A 21411-nucleotide genomic window follows, 5' to 3' on the forward strand; every position below is an offset into this window, starting at 1 on the left:
AAGCTAGGAGCCTTAAATTGCACATTAAAATACTGTATTTAGGCTCTGGCAAAAGACCTCAATTCAGAGGTTCAGCATGCTGTTAATCAGATTTTTATTGCTGAGAAGGCACAGGTTTGTATCCGGCCTGTTGATTTTCTACTTGAATTTTGTCACCTAATTGAGAGACTTACTGAAATTTTGAAATATGCAAGTTCTCTGTAGTCATAATAGATGCCTCTGAAGGCCTTCAAAGGAACCTGTGCTAAAGCTTATGCCGATGAGGCTTTGAAATGTTTCTGTCTCCAAGTTAGGAGATAGGTTTTAGGTTTTATTCCTGCTTACGTTTGTGTTCATTCAGTGTAGTACTGGCAATGCAGCTTAGCTGACTGTAGATGATGGAACCTTACTTGATGTATTCTGTGTGGGGAGGGGAAAGTGTCTGAGATATGAAGCAACATTTAACTTTGTACATAACAAAGCAGCAAATGTTAACCATTTCTCTGTTACTGGGTAATGATTTCTATAGAGTTGTATCTGGATAGAATAAAAGTAAAATCTAGGAAAAGTGTCTTTTTTAGTAAGTTCCATGAGCTGGATTTTGGAACTAAATGTTACGTCCACATAGGACTCTTGTCATGTAGAGGGATATTCACATTTACTTGTACCATTTTCTCTTGTAGATATCTCTTGAATTTTCCGATGCCAATTGAATTTACATCTCCTCTCTATAAAGAACATCTTACAGATGATGTTGTCAACCAGCAAATCCCCTATCTGTGGCAGATCTACTGGTGAGGCTTTCGAAAGTGATTCAGAGAAACAACTATTGGGTTTGAGTAAATTGTGTTTTCAGAAGCAGAAGATTATTTGGCTTAGGGTATATATCACTTTGGGTTCTTTCAATAAATGATCTGCCAGTCCATAGAGAATCTACCTGCCTGCTGCACAACAGAGACAATTTTATGGGACTGTGAATTATGCATCAACTTAAATTCTCCACTTGGGAAATCTTTCAGAAATTCTGCCCTATGGGAACAGTAACAGGTGTGCTCACTTCACAAAATGAGGTTGGTTTGTTTTATTTTTGAGATTGCTAGTGCTAGTAGTGTTCTTCTTTCTTCTGGATTTCAGTTGTCTCCCTTTTATTTTACAGTAGTTTCCCCTGCTCTGTTTAACTTTGTTTAGCCCATGTCTCCTCACCTTCCTTGAGCCACTCTTTCAGCTGTTTATGGAGCTACTATCCACAGACTGTAAAAGCTGGAAATAATCACAAGATGCTCCTCCATAGAGGGACATACATTGAAGTGACCTTTTCCTCTGCAAGAGATCTCTGTCATGTATACACAATCTTTTTTTGTTTCGTCCACCCTTTCTTTTGATAGCAGCAATATCCAGGATTGGCAGGCACCAACGTATTAGTCACTGGTATAACCACAGTTAAGTCAAAAAGTATGTCTACTTCTTTCTTTGGTGAGGTCCTATATGTTGGCCTGAGCTTATGTTTCTTTGAGGAGTTGTGGAACAAAACCAAGGTGTGTTTTGATTTTTAGGTGTTTTTCCTGACATGATCAGCGTGTTTCTGCCCTGGATCCCCGGTAGTACTTGCTTCAGAACACTAATTCTGTTGCCAGAGTCTGATACATTTCTCAAGTGGCTTTAATCCAGCTTGAAAATTTATTGTTCTGGTGCTTTCCAAAAGGAAACTCAAAACTTGTCTCCATTCTGTAGCAGTCAGAGCATCCCTGTTGAAAGGATTAGTAAAAGGGTACTTTACAAGAGTAGAAGACAACTCATATTTAATTTGTTTAAGTTAGGATTTGCTTTTTAAGCTGCATTATTTCTGTATTATTCCTTACTGCAGTTGAGATCCATTTTATTAAGCTGACTGATAAATTAGTCCATAGTGCTGCTAAACTGAAAACACTGTTTTTATTGCATCTCAGGGTGGGAAGTTCTTTGTTTCTTACTCTAAAGATGTAAGAACATGCATTGTTTGTGACATAAAACACTTTTTAACCTTTAATATAAACAGTTTGTGCCAGTCTCTTCATGCGAATGTTGGTGAAGCATTGGATGCTTATGAAGCAGCTCTGGGGGCGGTGATGCAACAGGAAACTGTTCAGAACATCTGGCTGGAGTAAGTTCTTAAGGGAGGAAAGTAAATTAATCTCAAAACTAAGCGAAGGATACCAGAACCACTTTCTTTTTTTTTTTTTTCTTCCAGTTACCTTGTTTTTATCAATAGCAAAGTTGTTGGATCCAACAACAAAGTTCAAGAATTCAAGCTTTTTACCGACCTAGTGAACAGATGTCTTGTTACAGTCCCCACACGATACCCAATTCCTTTTAGTACTGCTGATTATTGGACCAATTATGAGTTTCATAATAAGGTAAAAATGTGTCTGTGGACAGTTTTAATTAAAACAGACTGATGACCTTTTAGGGGGTACCTGTAATGTACTTGTTCAGATACGGTACCAGTAGTATATGAACATTGATAATTAGGAATTAGTAGACAAAGAATTATCTGAGGGAAGAAAGAAGTGTTCTGAGCAAAAGACTATCTAGCAGTGAGCTTCTGAATAAAAGGTGTGTAAAGCAAACTTGATTATGGCATGCTTTAATACTGTGAATAGGCTGTTTAATGGTGAACTCTTCTGTAGAGAAAAGAGTATGTGTAAGGGAGGGAAGAGATGGCTAAGCAAGAGCGGTCTGCAGAGCTGTAACACTGGCAGATGGAGACAGTTTTGATCATAGAAATTACAGTGGTTGAGAAACAGAAGAATTAAAGTAGAAGTAGGAGTGAATACAAGTTGAGCACTTCGATTAAAGCTTATACAAATCCTGAGTCCTGTTTTGCTAACATCCATTGCGTTTCTCTTTACTCATGAAATGCAGGCTAGAAGGACTAAACTACGTGGTGTTAGCAAATTGATGTAACATTTTATACAAACTGATTTCTGTACCCTTGAGGGATAAAGCTTGTAGTTGATAGGCATAACGTTCATATTTTGTCATTCCATTATTATTAGCAAAATTAGACAGCTGTAAAGTGGATTAATGTTTATAATTCAAATTCTGCAGGTAGTTCTTTTTTATTTGAGCTGCATTCCAAAATCTCAGCATTCCAAAACCTTGGAACGGTTTTGTTCTACCATGCCTGCTAATCCTGGACTTGCACTGAGGTACGTGAAGATTCTTCTAATCCAGATAAACAAGGTTAATGTAACTGTTGGGGTTTTTTTTGTGCAAGACATGCGTGGTTTACTTTCTACTACATAAGTAAACACCTTCCTATATTATTGCATGTTGCTTGAGGTGTATTGTGCCTTCTGACGTGACGTCAGTCTTGTGTTTCACGGGCTTCTGTCTACAGAAAGGTTATAATTACACAGGAATAAACTCTGCATTGTACATAATACAGATGGTCAGAATTTCAAGTGTGTAAAGAATATATTAAAATCTCATTGTTGCTTAATGATCTATTAAAAGTATAGTTCCAGTATAGAACCGATTTTAAAAAATGGGTACATCAGTGTGTAACAGTGCTATCTTAAGGCTTAACTGGACTTTTATTTAGCAAAGATAAACCATTCTTAATTTTGGGAAACAATTTAATGGGAAACAAAAACAGTTAATCTGAGCATTGCACTGATTCTTACTTGAACAGTATTTCAAAATGTCCTCTTCCAGTCCATGATTTACTGTATTCAGCTGCAGTGAACTCACAAACACTTAACTGTGTAATTTGAAAAGTCTCCAAACATTTACAGTTCGTCATCAACAGTGACCCCAAAGAATTCAAAGCAGGACTTGAAAGAAGTGGGTGTGGTTGGGGGTGTGGGGACAGTATGACCAGCATGACACACTTGCCTTTGGCACACAAAGTTGAATGGCTGCATTTTAAATCAAGTTGTGATTTTAAATCAAGTCTAGATGGAACTTGTAGCTTCCTCAGGCAATGCTGATACTATGTGAAATGAGTGAGCAGAACTGACTGACAATATCTTGTAGCCACATGACTATAAAACTAGTTAGCATCCTTTCAAATACACAGTTACCTTGTGCATGCTAAAAATGGATCTTGTAATGTGCCAGCATCGTATTTTCTCTCTGATTTCACACTTTAGTTATTCCCTGAAACTGTATCTTAACTTCTCTGTTTTGTTTTGTTCTGAGAGCATGTTCAGCCAAGACTGCATAATAGTGGCTTGGGTTTTTTTCCTCCTTACAACTCTTGGCTCATATTAGGTGTAATGTCTTTGTATATTTGGATTGCTTTTCTGTTCCCAGTGATTAGAGCAGTGTTCTTTCTTGTGAATGCCTTTTACAGACTGCTGCTGCGGTACTGGGAGGAGAGCAATGTTCAGATTCTGAAACTGCAAGCCAAGATGTTTACATATAATATCCCAACATGCCTGGCCATCTGGAAAATGTAATGCAACAGTCATACATCTGTTTTCATAGATATTGCTTTTGTTTGTAAGGTTTACATCACAAAGGTAAATCTGAAACGTCCTTCCAATTGGGCTTGTACTGGAAGTCTCTCTTTCATTAACTTATTATTTAAACAGTAACTGTTTGGTAAAACAGACTGAGGTACTGTCCGTTCTTTAGAATGAGAATCACAATTTCCCTTTCGGGGAAACTTATGTGAATGGATATTATGCAGATAAATATGAATTATGTATTTACAAGTTGCCGTTTTAATTCAACTATTGACTTCTGTCTCCCCCTCTCTACCCTCCCCTTTATATATCACAATAGCAGTAATCTCCATTATCCAGTGATGCTGAACTGAAATTTTTCTTCAGTGTTTGTTCATAATGGGGAACCACTGAAATGTCTTGCTCATGTAAGGTTGTCTTTAAAAAATGGCTATTCTTATCTTTTCACTATAGATTAACATCATTGGAAGTTAGTCAGTTTTGTCTCAAGGACTTTGTAATTCCATTCATTCCACAGTCAGTCTTCTGCCACTAATGGCACTTAAAATCATTCAAGAATAAATATTTTCATATATTTCTTCTCCTCAGAGCCATTGCTGCCGAATGCTTTCTAATGGGACAAAGAGAAGTAAGTCAACACAGCTTACTAAAACATTTAATTATAACATTCTGTAAAACTTTTCATACCTTGGCTTTATCCAAAGTAATGGTCATCTCTTAAGCCCAAGATTCCTGGATGGGTGAAATACTCTGTGTATAAACACGGAAGCATTTGCTTCAAGTTTGAGGAATGTCTTTGGCAAGTGTGGTAGAACAGATTGTATCATGAGTACTTGTGCACGCTGCTTGTGTGTTGTCTTTCTCTTGGCAGGGCGGGAGGGAGAGCCTGTATTCTTCTCCTGCTTTTGTGTATGTTTGGTGTTATGCTTTGGTGTGTGGTTTGTTTTTTTTTTTTTACCTGGAGGAGATTGTTAGCACTTGAAATACAGTAGAGGGAACGAAGGATTTTTTTGCTGGAAGATGATGTCAGCTTTCTTTATGAGCAGTTGGAAGGGTGGGTCTTCTGAGCTCTGCCTCCATATATAGAGTTTCAGTAGTTCCTGACCCCATCAAAGACATGAGATCTTTCTCTCCAAAAATCACACATTCACTCATTGGTACTTTGAGGAGGGAAATATTTTTATCTCTGTATACAAATACAAGAATTTTTTTTTGCACAGTAACTGAGTCACTTTTCAGTTCAAATGGGATGAATCTTCCTGATATTGTTGTTGTCACCTTCAAAATACTAATTCTGCCTGTGGAAAGATGCTGTGTGTTTGGGGGGGGAAGGGTGGAGTGTGTGTGTGTGTGTGTGCAGAATCCCGAGGCCCTGGGTTTGTGACTAGCCACTTGCTTGTGGTGTTTCTGAGCTACTCTCTGCTGTATCCTGTTTCATGTAATTCTTGTAGTGTCTGATTCTCAGCATCCTTCTTTTCTGTCAGTAGTCTTTTATTTGAAATGATATTAAAGCTTTAGCAGATCCATAATGGGTAGTATGGCTGTTGTTACTCACAGATGAAATATTGTCTTTCATTTTTTACTGTCTCCCAGAATGTTTAAAAAGAACACTCCCCCAAGCAGACAGTTATTTCATTTGTAAGATCAAATAGTTCAAAGTCAGGAGATATCAAAGGCATGGTTGCCTATTAAACCTTAATTCTGTCTCTGTGTTGGTTTGGTGTAATCTGTAATTGGTCACAGATCCTTGCTTCAGTCATTGTATTAGATGGACTATGTTTTAAAGCACTGCCTCTGGTGAGGCTGGTGACTTCAAAGATGCCCATTTTGATTAGGAAGTTAGAAAAATGTATTTCAAATTAATCCATAAAGAGGGTCCTTAAAGAAAATGAACCAATTAGAATGAAAAACATTGTAGCTGGATTACACCCAGAAGAAACCTTCTGGTTTTCTTCTGCAACCACCCTACTAACTATATATGGTGCGGGGTAAAGTCACTTGAGTTGGCACACACAGTGCAGTTGGGTGTTTTTGGGGAGGTGTAGTTTGGGATGTAGTGAGCACTTAATGTTTACGCAAATGGGTGACAGTTTCAGATAACTGGATTTTCTAGTAAAAAAGTAGGATATTGTTTCAAAATAGAATTATGATTCAGATTCTGGATTTCCTGTTCCTGGAGAACCTGTCATTTATTCCCTTCAGGGGTCATGTAAAGGTTTGCTAAAAGAATATAAAAATGGGTATGAGTATTTAAAATGTCCACAGACACCTCCACTAATGACTTTGTATAGAGTTGGTACTTTAGATACCAGTAGTTGAAGGAGACTTGAGTAAGTATTTGCATTAAACATTTCAGTCCTCTATTTCCAATGTTAAACCTATTTTTTCTTTTTAGAGTCGTAAAGACACATACCGATTGCTAAAGCACAGATAGATGCTGAAGGAAAAAACCCTGTGAAACAGTTATTTTCATTGGAGGGTTGGGATGGTATACAGTAAGCAAGACCTTGAGACTGCATGTTGAGTGGTGAAAGAGAAACAATCAGTAAGCTGCTTCGCCCCTGAGTGTGTTCCACCTGTGCAATGAGTGAGGCAGGAGTCTTGTGAAGAAAAATAGAATGTCTTCATGTAATTAATCATGTGCTTACAAGAGTCAGAATTAAGGTCAGACACAAACTTGCCTTTGTTTTTAGTAGCAATTCAGTGTTTCAAAACTTAAAAAAAATTTATTGCAAGAGACTTTTGTGCTTCAAATGAGTCACTGAGTGCGTGAAATTTTGCTGACTTTTAATATTTGTTTTTATTTTACAGGTCCATCATTTATATCAGAGAGCCCTTCAGAAGTTACCTCTGTGTGCAACACTGTGGAAAGATGTAATGTTTTCTCCTTATGATTCAGTTTGAGGTTTCATTTAAATGTTCTGCATATCCCATATCCATAGATGTGGTGATGCTCAAGCTCTGGCTAAATCTTATATCTGCTTCCCCATCTCTTACAGCAACTCTTGTTTGAAGCATCAGGAGGAGGTAAAACTGATAACCTGAGAAAACTAGTTTCCAAGTGCCAAGAGGTTGGAGTCAGCCTAGATGAGCTTTTAAATTTAAACACTTACAGAACAGAAAGCAAGAATCACTGAACGCTGGGTACGGTCAGCCCTATTAAATGCCAAAATCAGTTGAATGATTCTTCAGGCTGATCTGTGCCTAAGATCTGTGTAAGGCAGATGAGTATTGCTGAGCATATCAAGTCTCCAATCTGCTTTCCTTGAACCTGGAAACAATTAACATGACCCTTCTGGAAAAATGAACTCCCTGTCTGGCCTTGCTTCTGGGCCCTGCCAGATTCTCATAACGTCGTCTACGTAAGTATAGTTAATCAAAGTGACAGACATTATTTTTTTATGTTTTCTTTTTATTTTCTGTTTTCTTTATTTTGCTGTTCCTGATTCACTTGACACTCTCGCTGATGCCTGAGAGATCTGTGTTTGGGATTAATTTACTGGGCTGTGTTTACAGTAAAAAGCAAGTAGTCCATTCTGGGTTTTTCTTTTTTTAAACCTTTTTTGAGACTTTCATTGCAGGATTTAAAACAAAAGCAGCCGCTCTTAAGGAAAGTGTAACTGCCGTGGCCACAAGTTTTTTGAGTTTTTTTCATTGCAGAATTAAAAAAAAAACCAGCCGCTCTTAAGGAAAGTGTAACTGCCGTGGCCACAAGTATGCTTCTTGCACTTGAAGGCTCTAAGAGGGTTGCTTACTGCCCTTTTCTGCATTGGACTCACGGCAGAGACTATTAAACTTGAAGATTAAAGAAACTATTGCAAATGCCAGTGCATCAGAACCTAAGAGTGGTCAATTATGTGCAATTTTTTTGTAAAGAAATTTTAATTTATAATAAAGTTTAACAGTTTAAAGAAAGTTCATATTGATCTGTTTTGTATTGGTGCTACCTTGTAGTATTACAGGTGTTTTTACAGAGGTATTTTCAATACAAGCTGACCTCTTAAAAGTAATCTCTTGTCTTTTGTTACTTTGATCAAAAGGTAGGCAAACGTGGTTGAGCTACCCATTGTGGGTGTAGAATAACTACATCTCGATGGGTATTTTCCTTCTCTTGCCTCAGGTACACAGAGTTTGTCCCGTTACAACTGTTCCTGTCAATAATACAACTTCATTAATGGAAAGTGTATCTTACATTTTGTCCTTTAATAAAATGAGGCCCACCTTCCAAAGCCACGACTTGTATGTTGCAGAGAGATCCTGTCAGCCTGCCAAACCAGTGACAGGATGTTCACATCAGGCTGGCTTTCCTCCTGTTGTACCATCTGTGCCAAATCGTATCAAAAGACCATTGTAGTACCTTTTGCATAGGTGATCTGTGAAGATGCCATGAAGACAGTGAGTGAGTAGTCCTCATGTTTGAGGCAAAGCGGTTTGGGACATAAAACTTCCCAAACCCTTTCTTTACGTTGTCAAGAGTTAGAGCTGGGCTGGCCACTAGATGAATGACAAATGCTTTCTATTACCCCCCTCCCTACCCACCTTTTCCCAAAGAGGGGAAAGAGGAGGAGTAAGAGAGACTGACTTACGGATTGGATGAGAAAACTAAAACTGCTTTAATGAAAATAATAACAAAATGAAATATATACAAATATATTTAATACCAAACCCAACCCCCCTGATGGCAGCGTCACCACTGATGCTGTGGGCAGACACTGGGGAAGGCCCAGGCTGGCCTCAGCAGCAGATGGGAATCATATTCAGGAGCTGGATTCTGGAACTGGATTCAGGAATGCACAGCCTGGGATCAAAGGCAGAACAGAGTCCTCTTTGGAAGTCAACAAATGAAGAGGTGAGAGACACACCCTTGTGATCCCTCAGCTTTATAACAACTGTGCTGTCTATGGGATGGAACCCCTTGTTGGTCAGTGTAGGGTCACCTGTCCTGTCCGCTCCTCCCTGCAGATGCAGCCTGTCACTTACTGCACCCCCACCGTGGCACACAGGGTTTAGCAGTGACCTTGGTCTGCACAGGAGCAAGTATCAGCAAGAGCTTTTCTGCACACCAATCCCTGGTAGTGACTGTGAACATCAAGTGTTATCACTGCTAGAAGCAGACACTGCCTGCAAAAATGTGCTGTTAACTTCAGACAGTGCAGCCAGCGAGAAGAGACTGAGCTGGAAAGTGAAATCATTGAGCAGGATGAGTTCTGTTCTAACTCAGACCATGATCCCTGAAATCACGCATGTAGCAGCTCTCTTACAGGAGAGAAAACTGGGAAATACTGGTTTTCATCTAGGGGAATGAAGCATGATTCTGCATTTCAAGTCCCTTTAGGCAGCTCTGTGTGTATTATAAAATAACTACCTACTTTAATGGCCAGGTTTTCCTCAGGACTACAAAAGCAGTGTTGGAGAAGCTGACGCAATCCCATTCTTCATTGTAGCAGAGTGGAATCCCGATTTCTTCAAACTTTTGATGTGGTACAGCTCAGAATGAAAAAGATTTAGACCATAAAGCAGTATTTGACTTTTTAAATTAAACTCTTCAAATATGGTAAATGCTGGCTTACACATGTTGCCCAAATATTTTTTTCAAGGTCTGTCTTTAAAACTGCTGAAAAACTGTTGATACTTTCCTAGCCTAGGCTCATCATACTCTTGGGACTGTCACTTTGTTCCTTTTACTTGCCTTGCTGTACAGTGACTTTGTAACAAGAGGCCTAGTGTCTCTTTCCAAGGAGAGCTTCAGCTTTACATTTTCTCCAAGGACTAATCATAGGTTTTCTGCTCTAGTGGCTTCTCACATACTTGGAGATAAGGGGAGGGGAAACCAAAAACCCACAATGTTCTCTCTTCCATTGGCTTTAAACTATTTTGTGTTAATCAAAATACTCTCAGTTTATATGACCCAATTTTGCTTGGCTTGATGGTACGTGAAAGTGGATAATCATAATGGGAATGGCTCCTTTAGAAGCTGGAGTGAAGAAGTGTGAGGGAGCTGTATAGTCTTCAGAGCCCTTTTTTTTCACCAAGAACTAAAATGCACTGCTGGCTCAGGTAGAGCTGCCGGGAAGGGAGTTAGTGCTGTTGCCACAGGTCTGCAGTTACGGTCCAGTCCTTTTCCTGCTCCTTTACTCTGCTATTTACGAAGAGGGTGTTCTGTTGAGGAAATAAACTGGTTTTTTTTTCTCTCATATGCAAAACTTCATTAACACATCACAAGGAAGAATGAAATTTATCCAAGAGTATTATATTAATTACATAATTGGTCCTTAGTGATCTCTCCTGATGACTTCAGTTCTACAAGAAATAAATGTCAGATTATGGGCGATAGTGGTGAATAACTGGGAAGAAAGGCAATGTACGAGCTGCTTCAGAGGAAAAATAAGTAGGAGGAAAGTAATTTTTAATGTAAAACTAGGCTGTCTCTTGTTCTGTGCTCAGAATGGCTACTTTGTGAATTAGCCTTTGTTTGGCCTTACAGTCTTTCTGGAAACAAAGTCTGCCCCAAAACAGTACCACTACGGTATTTTTCGTTTCCTGGCTCTTGCAAAGACACAACAGTATGAACGAAAGGAAGAAAAGTAAAACGAAATTGTTTTGTTCATTCAGTGAAGACCTGTATGAAGATGATCTCTTTCACTCTTACTCATTTTAGTGCTCCTCGAGACAATGATTGATTTATGGGGCAGCACGCAGTTTACTTCTCCCAGAAGTTCAATTTTAACCTGGTTTTGTTAACAAATGTACTCCAAAGGTGAAGGTGTGTGGGAAGGTGAAGTGCAGGGGGGGAGTAAGCAGAAAGGTTTTTAATAATTGCTTTGATAAGAAATTTACATAGAAAGGCTTAAGATAGTCTTGACCTTTAACTGATACTAGTCTTTTCCCATATGTTTTTTTTAAGAACTGCTGTTTTTCTGCAATACACATTCTCTTCACTGGTTCAGGATGAGCCTATTCATTCTTCTAGGCCCATTGGTTAATTGCATTTTATGTAGCAAGCTAAACAACAGGTTCAAAAGAAGGGCATGGGCCTCTTGGAGAGGGTGTACAGGAGGGCAGCAAAAATGATCAGGCGGCTGGAGCCCCTCCTGTGAGGACAGGCTGAGAGAATTGGGATTTTTCAGCTTGGAGAGGAAAAGGCTCCAGGAAGACCTTAGTGTGGCCTTTCAGTACTTGAATGGGGCCTGTAAGAAAGACGGGAACAGTTTTTGTAGCAGGGGCCATGGTGACACGACAAGGGGTGATGGTTTAAAGAGGGGAGAGTCAGACTAGATATAAAGAAGAAATTTTTTTACTGTGAGGGTGGTGAATCACTGGAACAGGTTTCCCAGAAAGGTGGTAGAAGCCCCATCCCTGGAAACATCCCAGGTCAGGCTGGATCTGACCTGATCTAGTTGACAATGTCCCTGTTCACTGCAGGGAGAGTTGGACTAGATGGCCTTTGAAGGTCCCATCCAACCTAAAGCATTCTATGGTTAGCAACTCTTAAAAGCAGACGTGGGTTCCCTTTCATGTTCTACAGGCCCTGTTTCAGGTGAAAGATGTGAAAACTTGTAGTGGGTGTTTTGTGTTTATATATAAAACTAGAAAAAAGATCTAGGAATTTTCAACGTCACAGGAATGTAACCTAAAATGAGTAAGTGAGCAGGTTTACCTCATCTCTATAAGCAGCAGAGGTCTGAACCTTTTAAGAGAGGTATGAAGAGGTTGGCAGACGGAAGAGATGCAATCCAAGTGTACGGGGAGCTGAGAATACAGAGACCCCGGAGGGAAAAGACTGCTTCAGCGGGTCAGGAGCAGTAGGTGAATTTCAGCAGTACTGTGACTAACAACAGTATGCAATCGGCCCGCGAAGATGTCAGCTGGGCACCTCTTGTTCTGCTGCTGAGCATTTGGAAGCTCTCCAGACGAACACTGTAGTCTTGCAAAGAAGCTTGATGCGTTCACTTTCTGTTGGCTTTAGCTGTTGCCAGCTTTCCTGCTTCCTCCTGTAAGTCTTGAGGTTCTCCTGAACATGGGGGACAGCTGGTGCTCTTACATTCTTACAGAGGTAGTGACCTGGGCGCCTACTTTAGCATCTGTAAACAAGACAAAACAAATTTCTCACACCGTGACTTACAAACTGTTCTATGTTTCTAGAAATAACTTGTTTTCACTGAATTATTTAAATTTCACTTTGGTCATGTTGTGTATGTTCAGAGGCCCTTGTGCCTCCTGTTATCCGAAGTGTAGAAATGAGAAAAGGGTCAAACTGAGCTTGTGAGGCAGAACCCTGTGATGTCTGTTTCCTTTTACTTAGGTGATTCTCCAGCTGACCTGCAAGTTTCTTAAACTTTTGCGAGGGCAAAAGAGAAAAGGAACAGGGAGTAAGTCAAATCATAAAACAGGAAGAAAGTTCCCACTAGGAGCTACCTTCTTGTAAAGATTATGGACAGCAGTTACTCTTTAACTTCAGCATCGTTCATGACAGCTTTTTTTTAGCGACACATATTCTTAGTTTCTTCATAGCTTCCATTCCACTTCCCAGTTTATCTTAGAGTGAAGCACTGTCAGATGTTGAGTTATCCCCACCTCTCTTCTGATTCACTTTTTTGAGGTCCCCCTGAATGACTGGCTTTGCTCTGACCCTGAGGCTGCTTGTGAGCCCCTGCTTTTCTCTGGGATTCAGAAAAGGTATTTTTCTCCAAGGTCTCAAATGGTCGGTGTCTCCAAGCTAAGCAGCTTTCAGCTCTGAAAGCTGACCCACGAACAAACAGGATTTCCATCACTAACGCTGGTACAATTAGTGCTGTTCTGAAACATGGGGCTCGTTCTGGGAGGCACAGAGATGGACACACTGGTGCTGAAGGCAGCCAATCCAGACGACTGGGCCGTGGGTGTATCGGCTCTGAACATTTGACAGTGGTATCTGTGGGTGCAGAGATGGGGTGGGCTCTGATTTCATGCATAATTCCTACTTAGCTGAGTAGATTGATGATCCTGTGGGCAGAGACATCTTCCACCAGATCAGGTTGTTAAAGCCTCATCCAACCTGACCTTGAACACTTTCAATGATGGGGCATCCACAACTTCTCCAGACAACCTGTTCCAGTGCCTCACCACCCTCATCACAAAAATATTCCATCCCTATGTCCAGTCCAAACCTACCTTCTTTCAGTTTGAAACTTGCCCCTTGTCCTGTCACTACAGGCCTCGGTAAAAAGTCTCCATCTGTAGTTCTTAAGACCACATCAGATGTCAGGAGGATGCTTTAAGGCCTAGCTGTTGGCTTCCACATCTAGCAAGTTGTTCGAATGGCGGTCGTTGGTCATATAATTGTACCTGGTTGCGTTTTATTTCTGCTTGTGGTACCCAGTGAAAGCTATTCTCACATGAATTGCATTTTGTGCTTTGATGGTGGATTCTTGCTTCTAGGACATACCGTGAAGACAAGAAGCTTTTTTATGTTTTCTATCTTTCAGGCAGTTGCAGAGAGCAATAAGGTCTCCCCTCAGCCCCCTTTTCTCCAGGCTAAACAACCCCGTTCCCTCAGCCGCTCCTCACAGGACATGCTCTCCAGACCCTTCACGAGTTTCATTGCCCTTCTCTGAACCCGCTCCAGCACCTCAACATCCTTCTTGAAGTGAGGGGCCCAAAACTGGACACAGTTCTCAAGGTGTGGCCTCACCAGTGCTGAGTAGAGGGGAACAATCACTTCCCTGCTCCTGCTGGCCACACTGTTCCTGGTACAAGCCAGGATCCCATTGGCTTTCTTGTCCCCCTGGGCACACTGCTGGCTCATATTCAGCCGGCTGTCGACCAACACCCCCAGGGCCTTCTCTGCTGTGCAGCTCTCCAGCCACTCCTCCCCCAGCCTGTAACGCTGCAGGGGGTTGTTGTGGCCCAAGTGCAGGACCCGGCACTTGGTCTTGTTGAATTTCATACCATTGGCCTGAGCCCATCAATCCAGCCTGTCCGGATCCCTCTGCAGAGCCTCCTGACCTTCAGGCAGATTGACACACCCACCCAACTTGGTGTCATTTGTGATCTTACTGAGGCTGCACTCGATCCCCTCATCCAGATCATTGATAAAGATGTTGAAGAGGACAGGCCCCAACACTGAGCCCTGGGGGACACCACTGGTGACCGGCTGCCAGCTGGACCTAGCTCCATTCACCTTCACTCTCTGGGCCCGACCATGCAGCCAGTTTTGTATCCAGTGAAGAGTACACACATCGAGGCCGTAGGGAGCCAGTTTCTGCAGGAGGATGGTGTGGGAAATGGTGTCAAAGGCCTGACTAAAGTCCAGGTAGACAACACCCACAGCTCTTCCTTCTTCCACTAGATGGGTCACCTTGTCATAGAAGAAGATCAAGTTAGTCACACAAGACCTGCCCTTCATAAACCCGTGCTGGCTGGGCCTGATCACCTTGTTGTCTTGTACATGCTGAGTGATGGCACTCATTTCCTTGGTGCTGGGACTCTTACAAGGAAATAATTTTGCTAGACGCCGTGTCATGTCTTTGCATCTGGCAGATTTCAAAGATAGCTTCTAAGTGAGTTGAATGTAGGCATGTCTTGGTGGTATTTAGTTACAAGATAGTAAATGTGTGGGTTACGTGTCCAATGAAAAGACTGCTGGTTGTTTAGCTACTTTATCGAACTAGAGTTACATCTCTATCCAGTAATGGCACTATACTTGTAGATGTGCTGATGCTCCTCACTAGCTTGGATAGAGTACCGAGAAAGATGAAGCAGCATTAACTTCAGAAATTTTCAGCGTCTTTCAAGTCCTTTAGAAATTTGAAGTCAATTACTGCAGTAGTTACAGTGCACAGAAGCAGATGGAGCTGTATCTTACCGGAGGAGTCCAGGCTAAAACCGGCAGATGTCCTTGCACATCCTGCTCTTTCACCTGAGATCGGGGGTCATCCTGCCATTGGTTTTAGGGAGTGGTCAGGAACGCAGTGAGAACAGCAAAGGGCTGTTTTCCAGAGCCGGCCAGTATTTCATGCCAGGGGGTATCTGTTGCTCTGAGGAACAGAGCAGGGGTGTTTGCTTATCCTTATCTGTGAGATGGCTTAATGTTTGCAAGGAACCCAAGATCAAAATTTGCCTTAGAATATAGATGTTAACTGCTACTTTTCTTTTTTTATTGTGTACTACTATTTGTTGTTGTCCTAGCTGAGTAGCAGATAATAAAGCAGAATATGGCTTGTAACTGAAACTTGACCTTGTGAAGTTGTTGGCAATGAATTGTCTATGGGTCTGTTTGCTCTCTGTTAATGGGAGCATAAAATCCAGTCATAAAGTTTGCGGTGCTGCACCTGGGGTACTGGCAGAAGTGACTGTGTCATGGCTTAGGAAAATGTTGACAAAGAGTAAACAGGAGGAGGGCTTTCAGTGCAGACAGCCGAGCCTGGCCCAGCAGAAAACAGCACAGAAAATGCAGAGACTCAGCCAGATAAGGGACTTGCTTTCAACAAGTATTAGCTGGGGAAAACCCTGCATCTTTGAAAAAGGGAATGATTTTCAACTAAGCTGTCACTGCTACCACACCATGTGATGGTCACGGGTGATCTGTGAGGCACATTTGCTCTTTGAGATGATAATTCTCATTGATTTCTATATCTGCTTTTTATTTTCATGACAGCTGTCATTCTGGCTCTCATTTGTGACCTTTGAGTTAGGTCAGTCCCTTTTCTGATCAGACTGAGAAAACCATGTGGCTGAGGACAGGTCCTTGGGGAACTTCCAAGTATGGGAGTCGAGGGCAACAATGTTTTCTCTTGTGTTGACCAGTTAATACAGCACAAGTGGGAAGGCTGAAGCACTGCTCCTACAAGCTTGCATGAGCAAGTTTTAGTTACGATGATGTGATGCAGGAATAGCCCATCTTTTTCAGACCCTGCCCCCTGTAATCACATCTCTCTTTCACATCAGCTTTCACATTTCCCTCTGAGGCTTCTTTCTCCTTCTGGAACTTATGAACTTCCTTCTCTTCTAGAAGAGATGTTCAGGCACCTTTTTCTGCCAGGAGTGGTTGGATAGATTTTGGTAGGAAGGTCACCACCAAAACCTGCCATGTTCAGGTATCTGTACAGTCAAGAAAAGCCAAACCGTCAAATCTCTTTTTGGGAGTGCAGGAAAGACTGGCAGTGCATTCCTTACAAGGCTCTAGACAGATCAAGAAGACTGAAGCAAGCTTTCAAAAGGGCAGAGGCTCTGAACTGCAATTACAAAGATGATAACATCAACAAAAAATCTGCCCACGCAGAGGACAAACTCAGTGGTTTAACAAACAAAAGATTCACAGAAGTCTTGAAATAGCTAAGTCTACGCCTAAAGAAACCAGGACTGGGTATACTGAAGATTTGATGATGGATGCAGGGGATGGTGTATAGCAAGACCAGATTCTGTGGGCAGATGCATTCTCCAGTACCATGTGGACTGCGTAGACACCTCTTTGCCTCCTAAGTCAAAGTCTCCAATAGAAGGTAGTGGGCAAAGGACTCTGATGTACCTGGGTGCTCTGAGACACTCATTAAAGAATCAGAGTTAGTCTCCCTACTGGAATGATTCTCTTAGAGGAGCCCATGTCTCTCTGGATACAGAAAAAAGAGGGAGGACTCTCTTGCCCTTGTAACACTTTCTGGCGAGCAACCCATGGCACGTTTTCTGCTAAAGTGTCAGACGCCAAATGTGTGAGACCTGGACAAAGCCAAATTATGGGCAACGGTCTCGTTTGGACTGCAGAGAACTTCTGCTCCTTGTTTTTACAGTGGGTCTGTTCGCTCCAGCTGAGCAATGTCCAGGGGCACTGGCACGTGGTGCTTGTGCACCGACTCTGAAAGGAGTAGTTTTGACTTGGTAAGCAGGAAGTCCTGCTTCCATGCTTTTTCTGGTGGTAAAGCCCCAGTATAATGTGATGGATTGTCTGGAGAACAGTGCGGAGAGAGGAAGGTATGGCACCATAAATAACGTAAGTGGATTTATATCACATGATGGGAGATAGGAAAATGACCGGTGGAATTCAGCTGGGAGCCAAAAAGTCAATGTTTTTGTCTGAAATCAGCACATGAGTGGGTCAGTGTCTGTAAAGTGCCAATGAACACAAAGCCTGTGCTTTTATCACTTGTTCAGCATAATCCTTCCCGAGTGATATGTTGAGTTGTTTTTGAAGGCCCTGTGCCAGGGCCTTATCAGATTAACCTAGATCAAAGGTTAAGGCTTGATTCTTGTATTTGTATGTCTTTCTGCTTTTTCTTTCTGTCCATTTCTACCAAGCAGTCCAGAGGCTTCAAGTGATGAAAAGCATTTCTTGAAATAGAGCAACGAAAACTATTTCAGCCTGGCCTTCTCTCACTCTACATGTAGATGGGTGGAGAACATGGATGTACAACACCAGGACCTGAGATCACTCCTTGTATTGTACACACTCTGACTGACTTCTGAGGTAGTGAAGTCCTAAATCGAAACTGGGACTAATGGCTGCATAGAGAATTGTCCGTAGAAACTTGGAGTCAAGAAGCCTTGATCCAGTCACAAAGCACCCGCTGATGGGCTACAGGGCCTTATCCAGTATTGGGTTTGGGTTTTCTAGAATGCAGACAGTTGGACAATGGACCGGACTGGAAAGTCTCTAAGCAAAGTCAGAAATCCACCTCGTTGCCTGGCATATAGCGCGTCCAGGTCTGCTGGACACACTGACAGGATGCTAAGCCTAAACCCCAGACTCTATTCTTCTGAAGCACCTGACTTGTGTTGTAACAATGGAATTGGGCATGACACAGACTCATGCACAGGCTAAGAGCTCAAGATGCTGTTAGCATCAGGCTCCCTGGCATTGTTTTGGTGTGTACAGTATCTGTCCCAGGTATTGTTTGGAGAATTAATGTAGACCAGTAGGTTCCCAGTATGTTTTATGGACAAAACTACTTTATTTTGAGGGAAAGAGGGATTGGAGGCATCATAAGGGTGTAGACCTCGATAATGCTTTGTGGCCAGAGAATATCTCCAGATTGTTTAACTCACAGTACAAACGTAGCCACTGTGTCTAGAGGCACGAGTGACATTGTGCCCTGGTACTCAGAGCCAGAGGAGCTCATAGAGCCAAGCGCACCAGCTGGAGCCTCCTGGCTTTCTGCTGGATGGAGCTGGGATCCTGAAAGTCCTGAGTGCCCAAACTGCTGAAGATGGGATCCTGATGCCTTTTCCCGCAGGCAGCACCAGGCAGCAGTTGGGTCTCTGGCTCTTCAGCTGAAGCCCTCCAGTGCACCTCATCCCTTTTTCTTCAGGTCCCCTGAGCTAGCATGAAATGTCACCCTTCTCAGGATTGTAGTGATTAAAGAACAAGTATATCAACAGTTATGCAAGGCGAAAGAGGGGATGCTTTCCTAATAAAGTGATTATTTTTTCATACGACATACAGAAACTGTGGTGGTGATGGCAATGAAGATCCCATTTTGACTGAGCAGTCAGATGGGTACAGATTGTGGTACCTTCTAGACATTTCCACTTTTGAGGAGTGCCAGTATCTTGTCACACGTTCCTGACCTAAGTTGCCCACCTGCACGCTTGCTGGGCTGCAGTACTTAGGTCGTGCATGTGGGCTGTCAAACTGGGCTGCAGTATTGACCATTTTATTGGCTCCTCCCACAGACTTTCTAATGTCACACTTGCCTTAAGATTTTGCAGTTGTGAACTATAACACTTGAACAAGTTCAGGAGTGTCCCTTCCACTAGAACTCCTAAAATCTGCACAGGGAGTTTCCTCGAATTGTCCTTACGAACTTTCTAGAAGAGGGATGACTCACTGAACCAGAAACTGAAAAGGAAAACATGTGTTTCACAGTGGCAGTGAGGCACACTTGGGCACATGGTGGCACTAGGTGCCTGGCGAAACAAGACCGACTTTCTCCAGATAGCCCTGACTGCCGTGACCTCAGATCTACATCTCTGACAGAAGAGGCAAAAGCCGAAGAACCGTGCTGCAAGACAAAGTTAGAAATCCGGGTTTCCAAAGGGATCTCTGGGAATACTCTCTTAGCAAGTGTCTTCCTCTGTCTGTCATCTGTCGTACAAATTCTGGTTCTGGTCGTATTACCCCACAAATCTCGTGGGTCAAACCTTCCCTGTAATGCTTTCTCATGTTTTCCTTGCAAATAACCCCTGGGCACGTTCCTGCTACGTTGTTAAAAGATCTACCACACAGTTATCGAAAATCTTGCTCACATTAAAAAAAAAACCACTAGGTTTTTAAAAGGTGATGGCTCAGTTCTCATTCTGGGTCCTTCTTCAGAACCTCTTAATGGCTGGTTAACATTGCATTGGCAGCCTAGACTTCTGAGCCGTAAAATGTGAAACTCTTAAATTTTTTCCTTATGACAGAGGTATTTGGGGTAGAAAATCTGAATGACACGAAAGGAGAAATTTGCCAGGGAGCTCTAAGGGGGAAATAGAGCTGAACAATCTTTTCCTAATTATCCTAATAGAGTGCCATTATCACAAATGCTCTGTGCTCCACTGGGAAAGAAAGTTATGTTAATAGGAACCAAAGATATTTGATCCTTCATAGATCAAAGGACTTTTATGATGCTGCTGTCATTACGAAAGACTCTTGGTGTAAGAATGGTACTTAGTGGACAATGACTCTATTGTTTGACACTTATTTACCTTCTAAAAAGAAAAAAATCAGACCCAGAGTGTAATTTATGAGGTCCCAGATTTGATGAGAAATGTTTCATTCTACTATAAAGCAACAGTTTTTAGGACTGTGCTGTAGTTCACTGCCTACAAACATCAGAAGTTCTGCTGTTCAGAAGGAATATCTGGTATGGAAATAAAAACTTGCTGAAACCCACTGAAGCGCAGAAGGTCCTTACAAAGCCTCTGCATTCCACACTGGAAAGGCCTGTGGGCTTCCTTAGCCATTTCTTCCCCTCCTCTTTGTGCTTACTTGCATTCAGCACTTAGCTCCGAGAGCTTCCAAACAGCATTTTTCCTTCTGTATTGATGGAGTGCTTAGAGCAGTGGGATGCTGGTCCATGACCGAAGTGGTCTCCTAACACAGATAATAATAAACGGAGAGATCGATCGACACTGGAAATGGTTCACCTATGGCTCACAAAGTGGATTTCTTACTGCTGCAAAACCCTCTGAGAGAGGGAGTGAAAGTGCTGAAAGACCTGGAAAGGCCTATGTACGCCAGCAATGTGGTGTGAGGAACAGTGTGAGGAGTATGGGAAAAGGAGAGACAATGTTTTTCAAGGGAAAGCCTATCAATTCTTGTAGGCAGAAGAGCAGCATTCAGGGTCAGAACTAACTAATATTGGTATTTTACTTTGACCTGCATTTCAAGCCTGTATCACCGATTCCTATTTAACTGGAGTGAATAAAAAGTAAAAAAAGTATTTGAATTTTGAATAGCTTGTCAGTTCACCAAACTTAACACTTAATGAACCCCATAAAACACAATGATTTATTATTTGTTTTCTACTGACCCCTGAACAGAGGTGTTCTTTAATGACTTTTTCATGGAAATGATTTTTTTCTGCATGAGTTTCTTTATCCCCTCTTTGATTGATAGTCCACATAACTCTCATACTGTGGATGCACATAAATGTCCTTGTTTAAGACTGGAGATCTTTCTTCCCTCTTCAGCAATACCGGTAAAGGTCCTCCCCTGTGCCCAGCACAAGGGTGCATACACAGTCTGCCCACTGCCATTGCAGTTTCTCTTTGCTGCTTTTTGGAATGAGGCACTTAGTGACTACAAGATTTTTTAAATGCTTTCACTCCAGCTTCTTAAAAAGTTGTATTTTCTTGTGTTTCTTCCACATGCCACGTCTCAAACTCTCCACAACCTCTCTTTGTCTGCTGTCTTAGAGATGGGCAGAGATCTGTTACTTGCAATACTTCTAAGGATAGAGCAAGGAGAGCTCAGGGTTTTCAGTTGTAAAGCTGCTTGTTCAGGAAGCCAAGGAGGCTGCATCCTGTT

General features: G+C 41.9%; 1 protein-coding gene across 1 annotated transcript; it reads left to right on the plus strand.

Annotated features, from left to right (window-relative positions):
• Window positions 1-662: 662 nt before the first annotated feature.
• On the plus strand, window positions 663-7964 carry LOC104496120 (zinc finger C3H1 domain-containing protein-like; the record flags this gene model as incomplete). The annotated part of the gene is made up of 8 exons (XM_010139198.1): window positions 663-773; window positions 2015-2119; window positions 2207-2372; window positions 3067-3167; window positions 4316-4417; window positions 5019-5058; window positions 7242-7304; window positions 7430-7964. Coding segments are annotated over 8 exons (826 nt in total), but the record flags the coding sequence as incomplete, so codon positions are not given.
• Between the last annotated feature and the right edge of the window lie 13447 nt (window positions 7965-21411).

The sequence above is a fragment of the Buceros rhinoceros genome, unplaced genomic scaffold, assembly GCF_000710305.1.
Source record: "Buceros rhinoceros silvestris isolate BGI_N320 unplaced genomic scaffold, ASM71030v1 scaffold47, whole genome shotgun sequence".
Taxonomy (NCBI): Eukaryota; Metazoa; Chordata; class Aves; order Bucerotiformes; family Bucerotidae; genus Buceros; species Buceros rhinoceros.